Source organism: Fringilla coelebs (genome assembly GCF_963513975.1).
Source record: "Fringilla coelebs genome assembly, chromosome: 4".
Lineage (NCBI taxonomy): Eukaryota > Metazoa > Chordata > Aves > Passeriformes > Fringillidae > Fringilla > Fringilla coelebs.
Genome location: NC_140032.1, coordinates 4,128,862 through 4,146,896, shown reverse-complemented (window position 1 = coordinate 4,146,896; position 18,035 = coordinate 4,128,862). Strand labels below are relative to the sequence as shown.

At 40.5% G+C, this 18,035-nt stretch overlaps 2 protein-coding genes across 4 annotated transcripts in view; one reads left to right on the top strand and one right to left on the bottom strand.

Moving 5' to 3' along the window:
- CTNNA2 (catenin alpha 2) overlaps nucleotides 1–18,035 on the bottom strand; it is a gene marked incomplete at both ends in the record, with an annotated part of 408,624 nt that overhangs the window by 141,642 nt on the left and 248,947 nt on the right. The gene's annotated exons all lie outside the window — the stretch shown is intronic.
- On the top strand, nucleotides 14,795–16,661 carry LRRTM1 (leucine rich repeat transmembrane neuronal 1; the record flags this gene model as incomplete). Its single annotated transcript, XM_084204874.1, has 1 exon — nucleotides 14,795–16,661. Exon 1 carries the CDS (start codon nucleotides 15,099–15,101, stop codon nucleotides 16,659–16,661), a length of 1,563 nt encoding a protein of 520 aa, XP_084061000.1. The 5' UTR covers nucleotides 14,795–15,098.

Here is an 18,035-nt window from a genome sequence, read left to right as displayed (position 1 = left end):
GCAACAAAGCAAGGATATAGCTCGCCCATCTATACCTGACAGAAATAATAGTGTAAAATGGAGCTGAGCAACTTTTGAACTCTTATTCAGAGGGGTTAATATTTCTTTAAGGAGACTGGGTTAGATGGGAACCTCTAAGTAATGCATTATTTATAAAGAGGCTCCAAAATACGGTCGGGGCTGACACTCCAAGCTTTAAAGGCAATGAGTCCCCATCCCATCATTTTGGTAAGAATCCACCTCAGCTCCAGAGGATCTACAGATCAGAACACACATTCTTGAAATGTCTATTCTCAATATTCTAAAAACATTCAGCACTGAAGTCAAACTTATTTTAGACTTCAGGTAAAAGTATTTCAAAAATTAAAATAAGCCCCTAAAACAGCTCCACTGTTGTATCCTATCTTTACTGGTTAAAGTGGAAGCTGAATGTTGGAAGTTTCTGCAAAAGATGGCGTCCTAAATATTGACTAAAACTCTATTTTTTTCCTTAGGGATTAAGTGCAACATTGGAGAAATGAATCTCGTGGACTTTAAGATGGTGCATCATCTTAAAGGGCTTTTCCAACCTAAATGATTCTGTGATTCTACACTTACTGCACCTATCAATATTTTTCTGTTTCTTGATATTTTGATTAAGCTGACTGGATTACACATTTCATATGAGGGTGTTTTTTTAATTCCCACTCTGTGAAATGTTGTTTCAGCTTTATAAACTGTCAAGCAAAACTTAACTACACACAGACTTTACTCTGTTAGCCTTGACATGATGTTATCTAAACTGGTATTCTCTAAAATTCCAATAGAAAATATTGCAAAAGAAAATTGCAAGAAAGTAAATACATTTTACTTTCCTGTTTCCTGTAGTTGCTAAACTACTCTATTCTGTTTTGTAGAGAAACATCTGGAAAATCAACTGCAGAATGAAAAGTAAGGAGTGTGATGTATGGTATATAGCAAAAGTAGATTTTTTTTTTCAATTCCTGCAGTTGTTAGGCTAGAAATAAACCATGGAATTTCCTATAGGGGAAACTCCACTGTATATATAAAAGTAATTATTTATATTTAATATTGTGCTACAGACAAAGAAGTTAGAGTGCAATATCCATTTTACACCCACCATTTGCTCCAGATTTTGATGGGGCCTCTTAGGTAATGTCACATTTGCAATCTCTGAACGCAGCACTCAGGGAAAATCCAGTCAGCAGGAAACAATGAGGATGTGAATGTGCTTGTGAGCCATCCAAGGAACTGTCCTTGACAAGCATAAAGGAAAGCCAAACACCTGTCTGCCTATTATCCACTAGCAATCTCTTTTAATATCAAATATCTTTGCATTTCAATGGACACCTCAGTCTGTAAAGCACTGAAAGAGAACAAACACTCCCAAACTACTGCATTTGTAAATACCACATGAGCATGTTTTAAAACCAGACCAGCAAAGGGAAAACATGCAATTTTGGTTTGGGCTCATAAATTAAAGATCTTATTCTAAGTCAAAATTTTATTTTATCTGATCATCAACATGAGAAGATTTACAAACTAGAAAAAAAAAGAATAAAAAAATAAACTTTTTTTTTAATTGAATTGAGAAATGCTTGCCCATATGAGTAAGACAGAAATTTTAAGGAAGGAATTTTTTACGAAGGTGTGTTGTGTTTTTAGCTGGGACAGAGTTAATTTTCTAGAGTTTTGAGTTTTGGATTTAGGATGAGAATGGTGTTGATAACACACTGATGTTTTAGTTATTGCTCAGCAGTGCTTACTCTAAATCAAGACCTTTCCAGTGTCCCATGCTCTTCCAGAGAGCAAACACATAAAAAACAGGGAGTGAGCATGGACAGGACAGCTGACCTGAGGTGGCCAAAGGGATCTCCCATCCATGGGACACCATCCCAGGGAATAAAGTGGGCAGAGTTGGCTGGAGGGGCCAATCACTGCTCGGGGATGGGCTGGGCATCAGTCAGTGGGTGACAAGCAATTGCAATCTGCATCACTTGTTTTGGCTATTATTATTATTATTATTATTATTATTACCACTACTACTATTATTATTTCTACCTTTACTGGCTTAATAAATTGTCTCTACCTCTAGCCTCAAAGTTTAATATTTTTGCCCAGCTCTCTTTCCCGTCCCAGCCAGCGGGAGTGGGGAAGGTGACAGCAAGCCACTTGTGGTGCTCAGTTTCTGGCTGGGGTTAAACCCCAACAGCTCTTTGGTGACTGCTTTTACTTTGCAGGTTGAGGTAGATTTTCCATCCCACATCCTCATGCGCTCTCCTTGGTCATATGGGGCAGCCCTGTGAGTGTTGTGAACATTTCTCCTCTCTGCTGAGCAAAGAGATTTTTACTCCCAACAGCTGAGATACAGGTGGGGAGTAAGCTGAGACCAGGATGGGGAGGGGAGGCCCTGGCACAGGGTGCCCAGAGGAGCTCTGGCTGCCCCTGGATCCCTGGAAGTGTCCAAGGACAGGTTGGATGGGGTTTGGAGCAACCTGGGCTAGTGGAAGGTGTCCCTGCCCACGGCAAGGGTTGGAAAGAGGTGGACTTTAAGGTCCCTTCATACTCAAACCACTCTGAGATTCCATGATGTGAAGTGATAAGCAATATCTGGATTATTCATGAGCAGTGAATTTCCTACCCCTCTCATAACTACTGTGCTCACAGCAGCAGCTGTAGGATTTGAATGGCTTTCACCAATACTTAACTCTGCTGTGCTCAGTATTTCAGTCAGAAATAACTGGCAATGACCTTCCCCAACACACGAGATCTTCAGGACACATTCCTAAACCAACCCTCACTGATGCAGGTGGCATTCAATGGGGTTTTAGCAGTGAAAAATATAGTCATATAGTTCAGGTGCAGGGAAAGATCCACAAATGTATGCTCTGCACTCCCTAACAGGAGCAACAAGGTCTTTCCAATCCTGGAACAGAATTTTTGATCAAGTGCCTGGTGGCGAATTTGAAATACTTGCCTGGGGGCCCTGATGAGACATAATTCATTCCAGAACAAATCCAGCTTCTACATCCATCCCTCTAAAGTCATTATTGACCCAAGGGAAAATGCTGGCCTTAAGCAAGTTTTAATAAAGACTCTGGTGGAGTCGTTTCTGCAGCACTAAATGCGATAATGAGAAACAAGCCACTTAGCTGCAATAGACCCAGGACCTGTATATAACCTGAAAGTCAGTTTTCTGAGGTTCTTGGGATTCCTTCCAGAGATGAAACAGGCATCCAAAAGAGATCTAATTACCTTGCACACTAATTTGTTACATAAAAATCAGTCGGGCTTAAATGGACCAATATTCTGCTTGTCCTATCTGAGTGTAATTTATTTTAATACTGTTTCTGTGAAGTAAAAATATCCATAGACTAATCAAGTCTGGGTTGAAAATCAAGGTTTTTACTAAACCAATAAAAGTGTGAACATATAAATCTGGCCTTAAATATTGCTCTACTTTAGAACTTTTCTTCAGTTTATTTTAAACAAGAAAAGTTTGCAGCTATGACCGTAAGACTTAATATAAAATAGCAAATTTTCCTACAGACTCTGGCAGTTTGAGAGTTTCTTATGGGATTACTGAAAGTTCTCTATGCATGAAGTAGGTGAAAAATCCTTGGTAAGTAGCATGTATTAGTTTTAAGTTAGATTTGTAGGGTTTTTTTTTTTAAACTGTCCTTCACTCTGTCTCTTTCTAACCATCAACCTCAAAATAAAACCTTGCTAGAAACAGTGGAAGTGATTTGAAAATTAAACTACAGTCTTGATAGAGAGAGATAGAGAAAGGACCCTTTGTGTGACTGTTGTGATCCTTAGCCTCCATCCCAGGCAGAGCAAGCACAATCTTTTGTGCCTGTGGTTGATGTCTGGCATTCACTCACAGAGAGATGCTTTGTTTTATGGCTTCAAATTCTACAGGCAAGTATTGAAGTTGTGAAAGTCAGCAGAGGAAAAACCAGAAATAGGCTCCTCTGCCCTGGTGCTTCGGTGATGCAGTTGATGGGGGGGAATAGGAGCACAATGAAGAGAGGCTGAGCGTGGCAGTGCTTCGGGCAGCAGGGAAACTGGAGAATATTCCCATGGCTAAACCATGCAGAGAACCCCTGGGCCAATTCCTACCCTCACCCAAAACAAGCTGTATCCAGGTATATCATTATGAAATTCTCAAATTTACAAAGTTTTACAGGTCTGATCGAGTGTTTACTATGAACAGCAAAAATAAATAATTTAGCATTAGTCAGGGGAGATACACTTCATAGCCAGACCATCAAACTTAAACTTAAAGCCAGTGTGTTGTACTTGGATCCAACCCCTTCCTTTATTTCACACAGAAATAAGTTTGGGGTACTAATCCTTTTTATGAAAATTCCTAAAATTATTTCAAAAGTTGCAGGGGAATCAGAGTAATGCAATCCTCCTGCTTTATGATCCAGGAGGATTGGCACTTACAGGCCTTTTTTTTGAATCATCCTTTAGGTACTGTTTGAGTTGAAATCAGATACTGTGTGTTAATTTCAATAAAAGTAATATTGACTCACATTTCTGTGAAACTCGTAGCTATTTATACGAACGAGATGCAGGAGTGGGGGCACAGAAAATATTCCTGGTTTGAATGGAGATGAAATGTCAGAAAGACTGGAGTTGCCATCTACTGGAATGTGCAACGAATGACAACTGCCATGCAAAAATCCTGAATTTCAAGCATTAGTCACAGTAACAGTCCAGGTACTGCATGGCTCCAGGACAAAAAAATACACACACAAAAGCCCCAATCAAATATTATAAAGTAAATCTCCAAAAAAAAGAATTAGTCTCCACTCAGCTTTTGAGAAGTCAGAAGATGCACAAGGAGGCTGTGTCAAACCAATCTTATTTGCTTGTGTCTTTATCCACATCCAGCAATAGATTATATTTATCACTCCTCATCAGAACACTGATAATTGCACTTGCCAGCTTCAAAAGCACAAAAGAATGTCAGAATCTGAAAAGGAGAGAATTATAAATTCTTCAAGTATGGGCATCTAATCACCACTGCATTTTTCAACCACCACTTTTTAATACAAGATAATATTTAGGAATATCTTCAGCTGATGAAACACAGAAAAACATAACACAAATCTTCTTAGAGCTGCTTGTCATCAAAGACAGTTAGTCCATATTAATTTTGCTGTTCCAATAATGTGTAGTAAGTTCATATCAGAAAAAAAAGTATTCAAGTATTCATTCTTGTGCTTGTAGCTGATCTAAAGCAGAATTTTTGTTTCCTACATCCAGATCTTGCAAAAGACCAATTATTAGCTAGGAAAGTATATACAGGAAGTCTTTACAGCTGGACAGACAGACAAACCAGACCTCTGCAGGGCAGTTCAGAGGTGAAAAAAAACCAGAAATGTCCTGAAAGTGTTGTGACTGAAATGACTCCAGATGAGGAGAAGCCTGATAGCAGCTACAGCCCAGAAATTCAAGGTATTTTCAGATATCAACAGATCACGTCCCACCTCACAAGGGCAAACCTAAACACCAGGATTTTCTGCAAGCAGTTTAATATTTTCTCATGTTTAGTGAGGATGTTTATTAGTCTCTTAATAAATGGAGAGTATGAAGTGACTGGAGAGAAGTATCTGACATGTGAACTGTGTTATTATGATTAATGGAGTTCACACATAAAGGGTTATTTCTCTGGAAAACGTCAGATTGAATAATTACTGGAATTACTCCCAAAGGGCTTTAGAAAATGTTCCGCCCAGTTTCAAGTCACGTTCTTATCACAGTTTTCTTTTGACTAGAGGGTGATCTTTAATTGCAGTTTTAAGTAAAACAAGTACTGTAAGCAATTCATTAAACATTATGAAAAATGATGTATTTCTCTAACAGTCCTTGAAAGCAGCTTTCACTTTTTACCCTCATCTTTAGGCAATACAGAAAAACCAAATCAATAAATAGAATGGCTTTCTTCTGCCTTTGAAACAAAAAAGCACACTGTCCCTGTTTCCCTGCACTAGATTAGGTATAGAATATCCTAGAATTGATATATAGGAATATTACTGGCAATATTATCAAGATAAGTAGGGAAGAGATGATAGCATTATTTGGTCTCTTGGATTTCTTAAATCTAATCAGTATTTAATGGATCCAACGGTGCCAGAAAATCCAGACAGTCAGAGAACAGAGCTCAGAAGCTTCTGAATGTGTTTCAGGGAAGTATCCCAAGGTCAGCACTACTTTGCAGTGCTGCAGATGCTTCCAACAGGCTCCACAGTCCTGCAGAGTGAGGGCCAAGGAAAAGCAGCACAGATCAAAGGATAAAGGCTTTCAGAACAGATTTTCTTTGGGCTGAAGGTAAAGAAGCCAACACCACCCAACTTTATCCCACTGGCACTAGGGAAGCTGCTTCCCACTAAGTTTTCAATGTCTTCTGCTGCTCATTGCTCCCCTGACCCTCGTGTGAACAGCTTCAAGTGAGTTCTGCTGACCTGATGTCAGTGCATGGACCAAGCTCAGCTGCACAATGGGCTGCAGAAAGCTCATTGTACAGATCCCACAGCTGGGAGCAGAATACACTGAATTCTTGTCCAACAGTTGCCTCGAACACCAAAATTGTGTTGTTATAATTTTCATTATGGCTCGTGCACCGCTCATGTGGAGCCAGGCTGGGAGAGCCGTGGGTGCCCTGCCTGGAGGAGAAAAGGCTCCAGGCTGACCTCAGAGCTCCTTCACCTAAAGGGGCTCCAGGAGAGCTGGAAAGAGACTTGGGACAAGGTATGGAGTGCCAAGACAAGGGATGTGGCTTCCCCCTGCCAGAGGGCAGGGTTAGATGGGATACTAGGAAGAATAAATCCTTGACTAGGAGGGACAGGTTGTCCAGGGAAGCTGTGGCTGCTCCATCCCTGGCAGTGTCCACGGACAGGTTGGACAGGGCTTGGAGTAACCTGGGATGCTGGAAGATGTCCTTGCCTATGGCAGGAAGTTGGAATGAGATGATCTCTTTAAGATCCTTTTCAACCCAAAATGCCTATGATTCTCTGATACAGCAAAAGATAGTCCATGCTGGGCATTATGCAGGGACATAGGAAGAGAAAATCCCTGAAATTAAGAACTGGAAACAATAACACTCAACAAAAAAAGAGATGCAATTAAAAGAAGCAAAGTGAGGGTCTGGACCTGCTTCCAGGACTGATTTTTAGCAGGTCTGGCACTCACTATTGTGCATTGCTGAATCACCTTTTGTCCCCTACCTGCCATGGGTACACAACATCCCCAGCCAGCATTCACACCAAGCATCAAGGGGGGATCATTCAGGAGTTTTACACCAAAGGTTTCCCAAATTTTTAGGATTGCTGCAAGGAACATTACTGATGCAATCCTGAAAAGTGGGTATTTGTCCACAGCCATGTGTGCATCACACAGCATCCACTTAAACACAAACAACTTTTCACAGACAAAAACACCTGAATAATGGGGAAAAAACTACAATATATCTTGAGCCACAAGCATTTTACAGATACTGACCTTTGGTTTTGATTTAGAGGCTCTAACTAATAAAGCTTGGCTTTGCACCAAATCTGAAGAAGAAAATCAAGTACACTCTTGTCAAATCATAATTAATTTGCACTACAAAAAAAAGAGCAAAACTAAGCCAAGCATTCTTTAAAACTGGTCTCTAGAATTCAAAACACTCCATAAAATGTCCTATATCTTGAAAAACAGGATGATATTTTCCTGCCTTTTCATGTTGATTACGCATCTTTCCACTCATTTAAAATATAAATTGAGTTTTAAGAAACAATAAGCACTTCATTTTACAGGAATATTAAAGAATCAAAAGTACAGCAGTAGGAGAGGGAATGTGATTATGAAACACAGCTGAAATGAACCCTAAAGCTTTGCTACTATTTGCCCCCAAAATCTGCTGTTTCACCATTAAAAACATGGAAGGGTAATTTACATTCATGTAACTGTACAGATTTTGAGAATGTATTTGGCATATTCTTTCTAAAACAATGGAAAATTCAGGATCTTTGCATATGTTGCTAGAATTTGGTATGCCCTATATATTTATTAGGAGTAATAGCCTAACACAAACTTCTGATTATTTTGTATGTTTCTTCATTCTAAGACATGAAAAGTCTTCAAAATACATTGAAACAAAACCAAACGAGAATCAGGAATGAGCATTTCAAAAATTGCCATTGGATCTCAGAAAATTAAATTAGCTGTTGAGCAAAGCTGAGTTTCTAAGATTACACATACACCACACACAAACCTCCTCCACCATATAAACTCCTCAGTAATGCCTTGAGTATTTTTAAGTTGGTTTAAAAAAAGAAGGTCAGGTTATTCTCTCTTTTTTTTAAGAAGGCATGACTATCTTTTGTTATGCCTTTAAATATGTCCTTCTGAGACTCCTGACCCATGACTATTTCTCTTAGACATTACATCAGTTGCAAATAAAACGTAATGAAACCATAAATATTGCAGGTAGTCAACAAACCCTCGTCTTTAGGCTTGCAAAAATCACAATGACTTCCTTCTGAAATATGAGTCTTCAACCTGGTTTCTGCATTATTAATTCTGTCTATGAGCTAATGATCCAGAGGCCCTCTAATCTCTCTGTAAGATGCAATACATATGCAACCAGGATTCCAACACATTTTATCCTGAGTTTTCCCTTCAGAATATGGGAATCATTGGTTGGACAGGGCTTGGAGCAGCCTGGGATAGTGGAAGGTGTCCCTGCCCATGGCAGGTAATGGAAAGAGATGGTCTTTTAGGTCCCTTCCAATCCAAGTTTTCTCCAATTTTATGATTCTATTTTTCTGTGGAGTCAGTTCAAATGGTGTTCTGTGTGATAGAAGAAGACTCATTAAAAGTCTTATTCTATTTCAAAATACCAGCACCAATTTCATAACTAACCTGTGTTTCTAGAAATAATGCCTCCACAAAGGCCAGCATGAAGTTTCTGATTTTGCTTTAAATTTGGAAATGAGCACAAGAAATGGATTAAGAACAACTGGTTGTCTAATGCTGAGAACAGATTTTCTGTTCTGGGAGAATTTTCCAAGAGCAGTTCATCCACTTGTAAAAAGACTTTCCAGAAGACTGCCAGGAACAGCTTTTAACTTGTTCATCCCTGCTTTTAATAATTGATTTAATAAATTCCTCTCTATTCTCCATTTGTCCTGCACTTTGGAAATCTAAAAAGTGTTCACTGCCCCTCAAGGTATTGCCATTGGTAAAAAGAATGAAAGGTTTAAAGGTTTTGCACCAAGAAGGTTATCCCAATGTATTACCAATGACTTCTCTACAGCATGGTGCTGTAGGTGAGACCTCAACACTTCCCAAGCAAGATAAACTATTCTGGAAAAGGACACAAAATGTTGGTAAAACATGAAGGGTTTAGGGCCACAACTAGTTTGGCTACAGTGGGGGTTTTTCACAATCCTGCTATTCTGTCACTTCATCCAACCTCTTGGTAAGTCTGAGTAAATACACCAACAAACCAACCAACCACCACCTGGGAGAAGCAACATCCATGGAAGAACAGAACCTCTCAGTCCATATGAGTCTCAAAGCACAAATACAATACTGTTTAGCACCAGAGTTTATCAAAAATAACCCTAACAGATGAACTATCAACCGTGGCAGAGGGCACAGTAGATGTATTCAGGAGTGTGGATAAGCTGTGGCCCTCTCTGCTTTGAAGAGGATTGGAAATTAATTACAGCTCATTTGCTAGTGCCTCCAGAAATGCTTGGGAAGGTCTTGAGATAAACCTTTGTGAAGTTTCTCATTTAGCACTTCTGAAGGTGAAACTAATTGATTTCCAATCAAATATGACCAACTAAAACCTTCACACTTGCTAATCATTGCACTCCACACCTGCTTCCTCCATGACTTCCTAAGACATTTTTAGAGCTGTAAATTAGCAAGGGTTAATCAAAACCCAAGGTTGAAATTTTCCCTTCTCCTGCAAACCAGGAGTTCCACCAACCTGGCAATGTGACAGTATCACACTCGCCTTTGCCTAGCCAGGATGTTGCATGATCTTCATGTGTTGATTAATCACAAAAGGATAGTTGTACTTCTTGTCTTTTTCCCATTATCCCTGGACATTCAGCACCAGTAACTCTTTCAAGAGTTTTGCCGCCATGTCCAGAAATCCAAAGGTATTTTCACAGCTACTTAAGAGAGTCAGTCCTTTTTTAGCTTATTCAAGTAGTCTATCAGTCATGAGTGGAGGAGTTACTTTTTCATAATCTGAATATGTTGTCCTAAAAACTGACATTTCTGCACTGCACTGACAAATCTGCACATGGGTCTCCTCTGCCAGTGACCTTCTAGAGCTATTCATGACCACCTGCAAGTGAATGTGGCTGATGAGACTGGAGTCACTGCAATGAGACAGAAAAATGTTTATCACCTTGTCAAAAACAAGAAGGTCATTTACATAAGAATATCTATGATTTAAAGGTAGCCACAAATCCAATGTGCCTGTCAGGTACTGTAAGAATTTAATGACATCTGGAGCCAGCAGGACTATTTTGGTCAAAATCTTGTATAATGGTACTCATTTTTATATCTACTAAAACAGACATGTTATAGAACTGGACTTCTTATCAGCTGAAATCCTAAATTTTATACAGAAGGGGCAGCAAATAAATGTTCAGGATGACCAAGACAGAAATATAAGAGAAATAATAGATGTAGCTTGCTTTACCTTAGGTCATACCTTTTTTTTCCCCTTTTCTGCTTTTAAATGTTTCTTTTATGCAAAATGTCATGGTTCAGCACACTTGAAAATTAAAGACTACCAAAGATCAAGGTTTGAGTCCTTCCATTCATGAAAGGAAATTAAAATCATCACTAAGAGCATCACTTTTTATTATTCTGATATAAACCACTCAGAAAATGCCAAAGGGAAGAGGTATACTCAGTATTTAATAGGTTGTTTTGCCTTTCCATATTTTGGTGGAGAATTTATGAAAATATGTCTATATGAAGAGTTAGACATCAGCAGCCACATTCTGATCTCAGGCACTCTGTCCCAACTCCTTCTGTCCTGGATTGCAAATTCAGGAAAGGTAAATACCCAGGGATAAAGAATAAAGGAATATCCAAGGGATTAGCAAGAATTAAATGATTCTGAGGCCATTTAAGTTATATGGGACATTTAATGGTTGGACTGGATCATCTTAAAGGTCTTTTCCAATCTTGATGATTCTTTGATTAATCTGAACACAATATTAAATATTTCAAATACATTGAAAGGTGTTTTTCTTTTCCAGCCTGAAAAATTCTGACCATTGCTGCCACTGAATTATCCCTGTCATGACTACAAGAAGAAGCTTCCCACCTAAACTTTCTAAAACTTTATTCATGTTGTTCTTCTGTAACCTACTTTACATTGATTTAATCAAGCTCCTTTAAACACATACAAACTTAGTTTGCCATTCTTAAAATGTTTTATAATAGCACATTTAATAAAGCTAATTTAAATCTGCTAATTTATAGAGACTTGCCAGAGGCTTTGAAACTTCAGAAAATGTGTAAACTTAACAGTTTGGCTGTGATAACAGCTCAGACAGTGGAAATTAAGCCCTTTGCATTACAATCATCTTCAAAGTGGATTCCTGGTTTGATTGCAAAAAGGGTACATTGCAAAAATACAGTAGGACACCAATTTACAAAAGATATTTCAGCTGCCCCAGTTCTTGAATTTGGTCACTGCTGTGCCTCAACATCAGAGCCTCAAACACACACTGAGGTCTCTCATCTTAAGACTACCTGGATTCTTTTTTACAACCAAATTTTGGATAAGAGCAGAGTTTCTTCTTCAACAGCCCTCTGTTAGAGCTCTGAGAGAGTGCACTTAAGGCCATTAATTCTGGGTCCCTAATTCTGGTTGTCAGTCTTCCAGCTGCTGCTATATAGGTTTGCTACTGTCTGCTCTAATTCCTGCCTTTGAAAACCAAATGATAATGGATTATATGCCAGAGTGGGAATAGGCACATTGGTTGGGATCCAAGCTGTATCCCAGGTGATAACAAGCAGAAGCAGTGAAAAAAAAAAAATATATTCAGCTCTTCAGTGATGTATCAGGGAGCTTCATCTCTACTAGAAGAAGTCTTTATACATAGCATTTAAATGGTAACTAAGTGATCCTTATCATCATCTGATTTGCAGAAAATGGTAGCTTCCCTTGAAGATATAATTGAAATTTTCAGGGCTACTGTTGCAGACCTCTCCCCAAATTTTTATATAGGAGAAGGCATTAAGGCTTCCCCCAAGAAGACTTGTAGGGTTGCAGATTTTTAAGGGACACAACCTCATTGCTTTGAAGCTTTTTTCAGTATCTGTGAAGTTCAAGTCATCCTTTAATTTTTTTTCCCCTGCTAATTGCACCAAAATATTCATCAAAGCAATCTGGAACATATTCTTGGGTGGGTTTTTTTAGTCTCTCCTGCTCCAATGCTCTTTCTGTCGGTTCTGTCACTGCTTTCCCTCCTGCTTTTGTATACCGAGAAACAGAATTAAGGTGTACTGCAACCAGTGGACACTTGCATAAACAGCCTGCTTTGAATAAAACTGCATGATCTGAGGAGAGGTAAACCACCTTCAGCTCTCCTGCCCAAAGGCTAAAACATAAATGAGGTTCATATACTATTAAAGCATCACATTTTTTCTTTGAGACCACTGAAATGTTGTGAAGAGCAGAAAAATGTAAATAAACTGAACAGGGAGCATAAAAGCACATTGATCCCCAGGTTCTGAAACCACAATTTAAATGGTTTATATTTGTAATTTATTTAAGACTGTTTCTGGCAAATCCATTAGTAATGAATCTCCTTCACATATTTTTATTTTTATGCACAAGAGCTTTAAGTTTGCCAGGACTTCTGCAAAGCAACTTTTACTGCATCAAATTACTGCATTCCTTGATCTCTCCCAGCACACACTCACAGCAGCCACACTCAAACACAATGTTTAGCTCTGCAACAGACACCACCAAAACAAGGAATTTCTTTTAAAATAACACAGCTGCGAAAAAGAAAGCAAACACAGTGGTTTTGCCCTGTCCCTCCAGCATTTTGCATCCGATGTCCACTTAAAATCAGCACGATCCTCTGCAATCCTTGCATCCTGAAATCCGTGTGGAACTTCTTCATTGGGTATTGATGCAGAATTGGGAGCTGTCAGCTCCGATCGCTCTCACCAGCACAGGGGCTTGAGATTCTATTTCATAATAGGAAAAGATGGCCAGCATTTTCCTGACAGAAATACCATACATTTTTCAGTCAGTAAAAATTACAGAGCTCATAGATGATGCCTTTCCCATAGAGAAGGAGGACTGAAAATTACCCAGCAAAGATTTTTTTTTTTTCCTTGGAACACGGAACAAAAACCAGCACGATCTGCTAAACTTATTAACTAATGGGGTTTGAAACCCCCTTTTTGCACGCTGCTGACACACTCACAGCAACCTATACGTTGATCTTATTCAAAAAGCACAGTAATCTTTATGCTGCTAGAATTTGAGTTTTGTGTGCCGTAACATACACTGCAAAGAAAAAGGAAAAAAAAAAAAAAAAGCCTTTAGGAAAGGCATGTGCTGAACACACAAAATATGCAGGATGGAAAAAGACCAAATGTAATTAAAGCTTATATGAAATGAGACATTCCTATTTGCAGAGCTCTGGCTGCATTTCTATGAGAAAGAATGCACAGAATTTCAAATCATGCTCTATTTAGACAATGTCAGAAGAAAAAAAAACCACATTTTCCCCCCACACACCCCTCAATCCCCCACCCAAAGACCAAAAGGCAAATCTCATCATCGGAATTAGAGAGAAAAAGCAATCCAAAAAGACTGGTTTACATATTCCTTGCCAAACCAAGTAATCGAGTCTCTCCCTCTCCCGGCTAATAGCTTATAAATTCAGACTTTAAACAAAAGCACCCGAGAAAAAAAGCAAGAGAAAGAATCCTAATTCTCAAGCTTCCTACTTAGCACTGCCTCGCTTTTGATGATTTGTGCGGCTGTGTGTGCGTGCCTGTTTGAGAAATGGCGAGATAGGCTTAAAGTATTTTCCATTTCATCAAAGAGCATATATTACTTTCCTGGTTCGCTCCGATGTTGGTTTTATGCCCACCCCTTTTCAATCTGCCCATGTCTGAGATGCACAGTGCAGGCGTACAATCATGAGCAGCTTACGACACTCAGTGAACACTGGGTGCCTCTGCATGCTCTAGCAACATACTGCTCAGCTGAAGGGAAGGGATTCTTGCTGTCTCTCTCTGCTCTAAGCATCACCTAACAAGCAAAGCGAACAAAGAATGGGAAATAAAGCGACCCTTAGCCGGTCTGTGAATGAATGGTAACCTCTCTCTGGAGTAAAGGTTGTGCCGGTCCATGGTCGTTGCAAATGATGGACATTAAACAGATTGACAAATCCTGTGGAGTCGTTAGTAAAGAGTTTGGAGTTTTTTTCACGCCACAGTGTTAACTGCAGAGGAAAGGACAGAGGGAGAAGGAGAAGATCAAGCTCATGTACATAGTTCTGAAACTTGCAGGTCCTAGGAGGCAGCTCAAAAGCTAGCTGGACAAGCCTTTCGCTCGTTGAGCAGAAGCGAAGTGAGACATTGTGAGCTTGCCAGCCTTGCACAACATTGAAAGGGACTGAATTTGTAGCACAGAGGGGTCTTTTTTAGCTCTGCATATAATTAGTCCAAACACAAAGGAAGCAACTGAATGGAGGTTGTCACTCTCTGGAAAAGGGTGGGTAAGACACTTTTTAATTAAATTCTTTCATGAAGAAAGATTTTTTTTTTTTCCTTTGCTGCAGCATTTAACATGAACAAAATCACTATCATTTTACCTTTGAATGTTTGTGAACTTTAATGCTGCACAGCTCCTGCATGCTGTAAAGTGAAATATTTGCCTCTGTGTTTGTTCTGTTTGCTGTTTTGCTTTGGTTTTCGGGCTTTGTTTCGTTGGTTTGCCTTTTTTTTTTTTCCTCTCCCTTAAATAAAATATGATGTAGAATTTGAAAAGACTCAATGGACATTCTCAAGCATATTTGGAAATATTCTTGCTAATGGATTTCCTTCTTATTGGTCTCTGTTTAAACTGGCTGCTGAGGAAGCCCCCGGGGTTGATATTGTGTACGCTGGGTATCTTTTCTAAAATGCTTCCAGCTGTGAATAGTGGGTGTCCACAGCTCTGTCGGTGTGAGGGCAGGCTTTTGTACTGTGAATCACTGAATCTCACAGAGATGCCTCGCAACCTGTCGGGCATGATGGGCTTGTCTCTGCGGTACAACAGCCTTTCAGAGCTGCATGATGGACAGTTCACAGGGTTAATGCAGCTCACGTGGCTCTATCTGGATCACAATCACATTTGCTCAGTGGAGGGGAATGCCTTTCAAAAATTGCGGCGAGTTAAAGAGCTCACCCTGAGTTCCAACAAAATAACCCAACTGCCCAACACCACTTTCCGCCCCATGCCAAACTTGCGCAGTGTGGATTTATCATACAACAACCTGCAGTCTTTGGAGCCTGACCTGTTCCACGGGCTGAGAAAACTGACAACTTTGCACATGCGGTCGAACGCCATCAAGTTCGTGCCGGTGAGAATTTTTCAGGACTGTCGCAGCCTGAAGTTTCTAGACATAGGATACAATCAGTTAAAGAGCCTGGCTCGAAACTCTTTTGCTGGCTTGTTCAAACTCACTGAGCTGCACCTTGAGCACAATGACTTGGTGAAAGTGAATTTAGCCCATTTTCCCAGGCTCATCTCCCTGCACTCCCTCTGCTTGCGAAGGAATAAAGTTACCATCGTAGTAAACACTTTGGACTGGATATGGCAACTCGAAAAGATGGATCTCTCCGGCAACGAAATCGAATACATCGAACCTCACGTTTTCGAAAGTGTACCTCATCTCAAATCCCTGCAGCTGGACTCCAACCGGCTGACCTACATCGACTCCCGAGTCCTCGACTCCTGGAAGTCCCTCACGAGCATCAGCCTCTCCGCCAACGCCTGGGACTGCAGCCGGAACGTCTGCGCCCTGGCCTCCTGGCTCAGCAACTTCCAGGGTCGCTACGACAGCAACCTGCTCTGTGCCACCCCCGAGTACGCCCAGGGAGAGGATGTTTTGGACGCCGTGTATGCCTTCCACTTGTGCGAGGACGCCGACCCCACGAGCGTCAACACCTTCTCCCCGGTGACCAACAACAGCGAGCAGACGCCGGGCTATGGCTCGGCCACCGCCACCTACGACGCGCCCGACGGCGACGAGGACCGGACCACGTACGCCGTCACCATCACCATGCCCGGCGAGAACTCCGAGAACGCCGTGCAGATTCACAAGGTGGTGACGGGCACCATGGCGCTGATTTTTTCCTTCCTCATCGTGGTTTTGGTGTTGTACGTCTCCTGGAAGTGCTTCCCAGCCGGCTTAAGGCAACTAAGACAGTGCTTTGTCACACAGCGCAGGAAGCAGAAGCAAAAACAGACCATGCACCAAATGGCTGCCATGTCAGCCCAGGAGTATTATGTTGATTACAAACCCAACCACATTGAGGGAGCCCTGGTGATCATTAATGAGTACGGATCTTGCTCCTGTCACCAGCAGCCAGCGAGGGAATGCGAGGTGTGATTTTCCTTTGGGATTTAAACAGTGTGCAACCAAATAACAGCGTGCAGGCAGACAGTGGCACGGGGTGGGGGGGTGGGGGGTGCTGGGCTTTGCTGGTGATTTCTGACGTGCACCCCTGCCCAAATTGTTTAAGAGGGGCTGTCCAAAAGACTTGATATTTTAGCTTTATCGTGTCTTAAAAACCTTCAGGACAGCCAATCTTAAGGTTTCATATGCTAATACTCCCTTTGAAGATCTGTCAATATTCAGGAATCTGAGAGTGTAAAAAAGGTACCAATTATTGATCTTTTGTAAACTAAGGAAACTGTTTAAAATAAAAAAAAATAGCATTTACAGTTTTTACAGACTGGTGTATATTAAATGAATGGTTCCCTGTATACAAAATGCAACAGTTTAACCTCTCTCTTCATGCTGAGCGTTGAAATGAAAACTCGAGGAGCAAAGAAGCCACGTAAAATAGAAAGCTTAAAATGACCCAGGTGGCTTCTCATTGTAATTAGCACACATCCACGTACATCATGTTGCTGAAGATATGAAGCATGACACTGGAATTCTATTTTTGTTAATGTGCTACCTGTAACTGGATGTCAGTACAACAAGGAGCCAGAGCACCTCAGAAAGGCTGAAGTTTTGACTGTGTCACTAGGACAGGATTTCTGAGGATTTTTAAGTACAGCTCTCTTGTTAGTTGCTGCAAGGTCCATAAAAACTGCATTATAACCCCTAAAAGTATTTTGTATCAAAACTGATGATATTGTGAGGACTCACTAACAAAAAACAACCGACAAAACCCAAATAAGTGAAACACTGCCAAAATGTGCTCATCAGAATTTTCTTTAATATAAAAAAACCAAAAAAACCCCTGCTAAATGTAAGGGTTTTTACTTGCATTTACCACTTTTATGCTTGTTTTGAGGTATGCCAAGAGCAAAGACCCCCTCATTTTGTGTCCTGTGGTATCATGGTGAACAGAGAAGAGCAAAAGCAATTATTTGGGTCTCAGTGGTGAAACTCAAGAGCAAAACCACTGTCAGGGCAGGACAGAGAGTTTTCAGAGCACCCTTCTGGGTCCTGTAGTGAAGTACTGGCAAAGCCCAGCTCGTGTCCCCCCCTTTCACCACCAGCCTTCACTAACAAAACAACCCCAAGACCTCTGCAGAGGCTGGAGGCAGATGTACCCTCCTTACCAAGGACTGAAAAATGGCATTGATGGATTTAAGCAGTGATTTCATGATGTAGAATCCCACAGCTGTTTTATCTGACTGCCCTTAAATAAAGGCTTCCTTTCCTTGTATTTTGGATTTTTCATTCCAGAATGTGAACAAGCAAACGATTGATCTTTTCAGCAGCTCCTCTCACACTAATTGACGATGA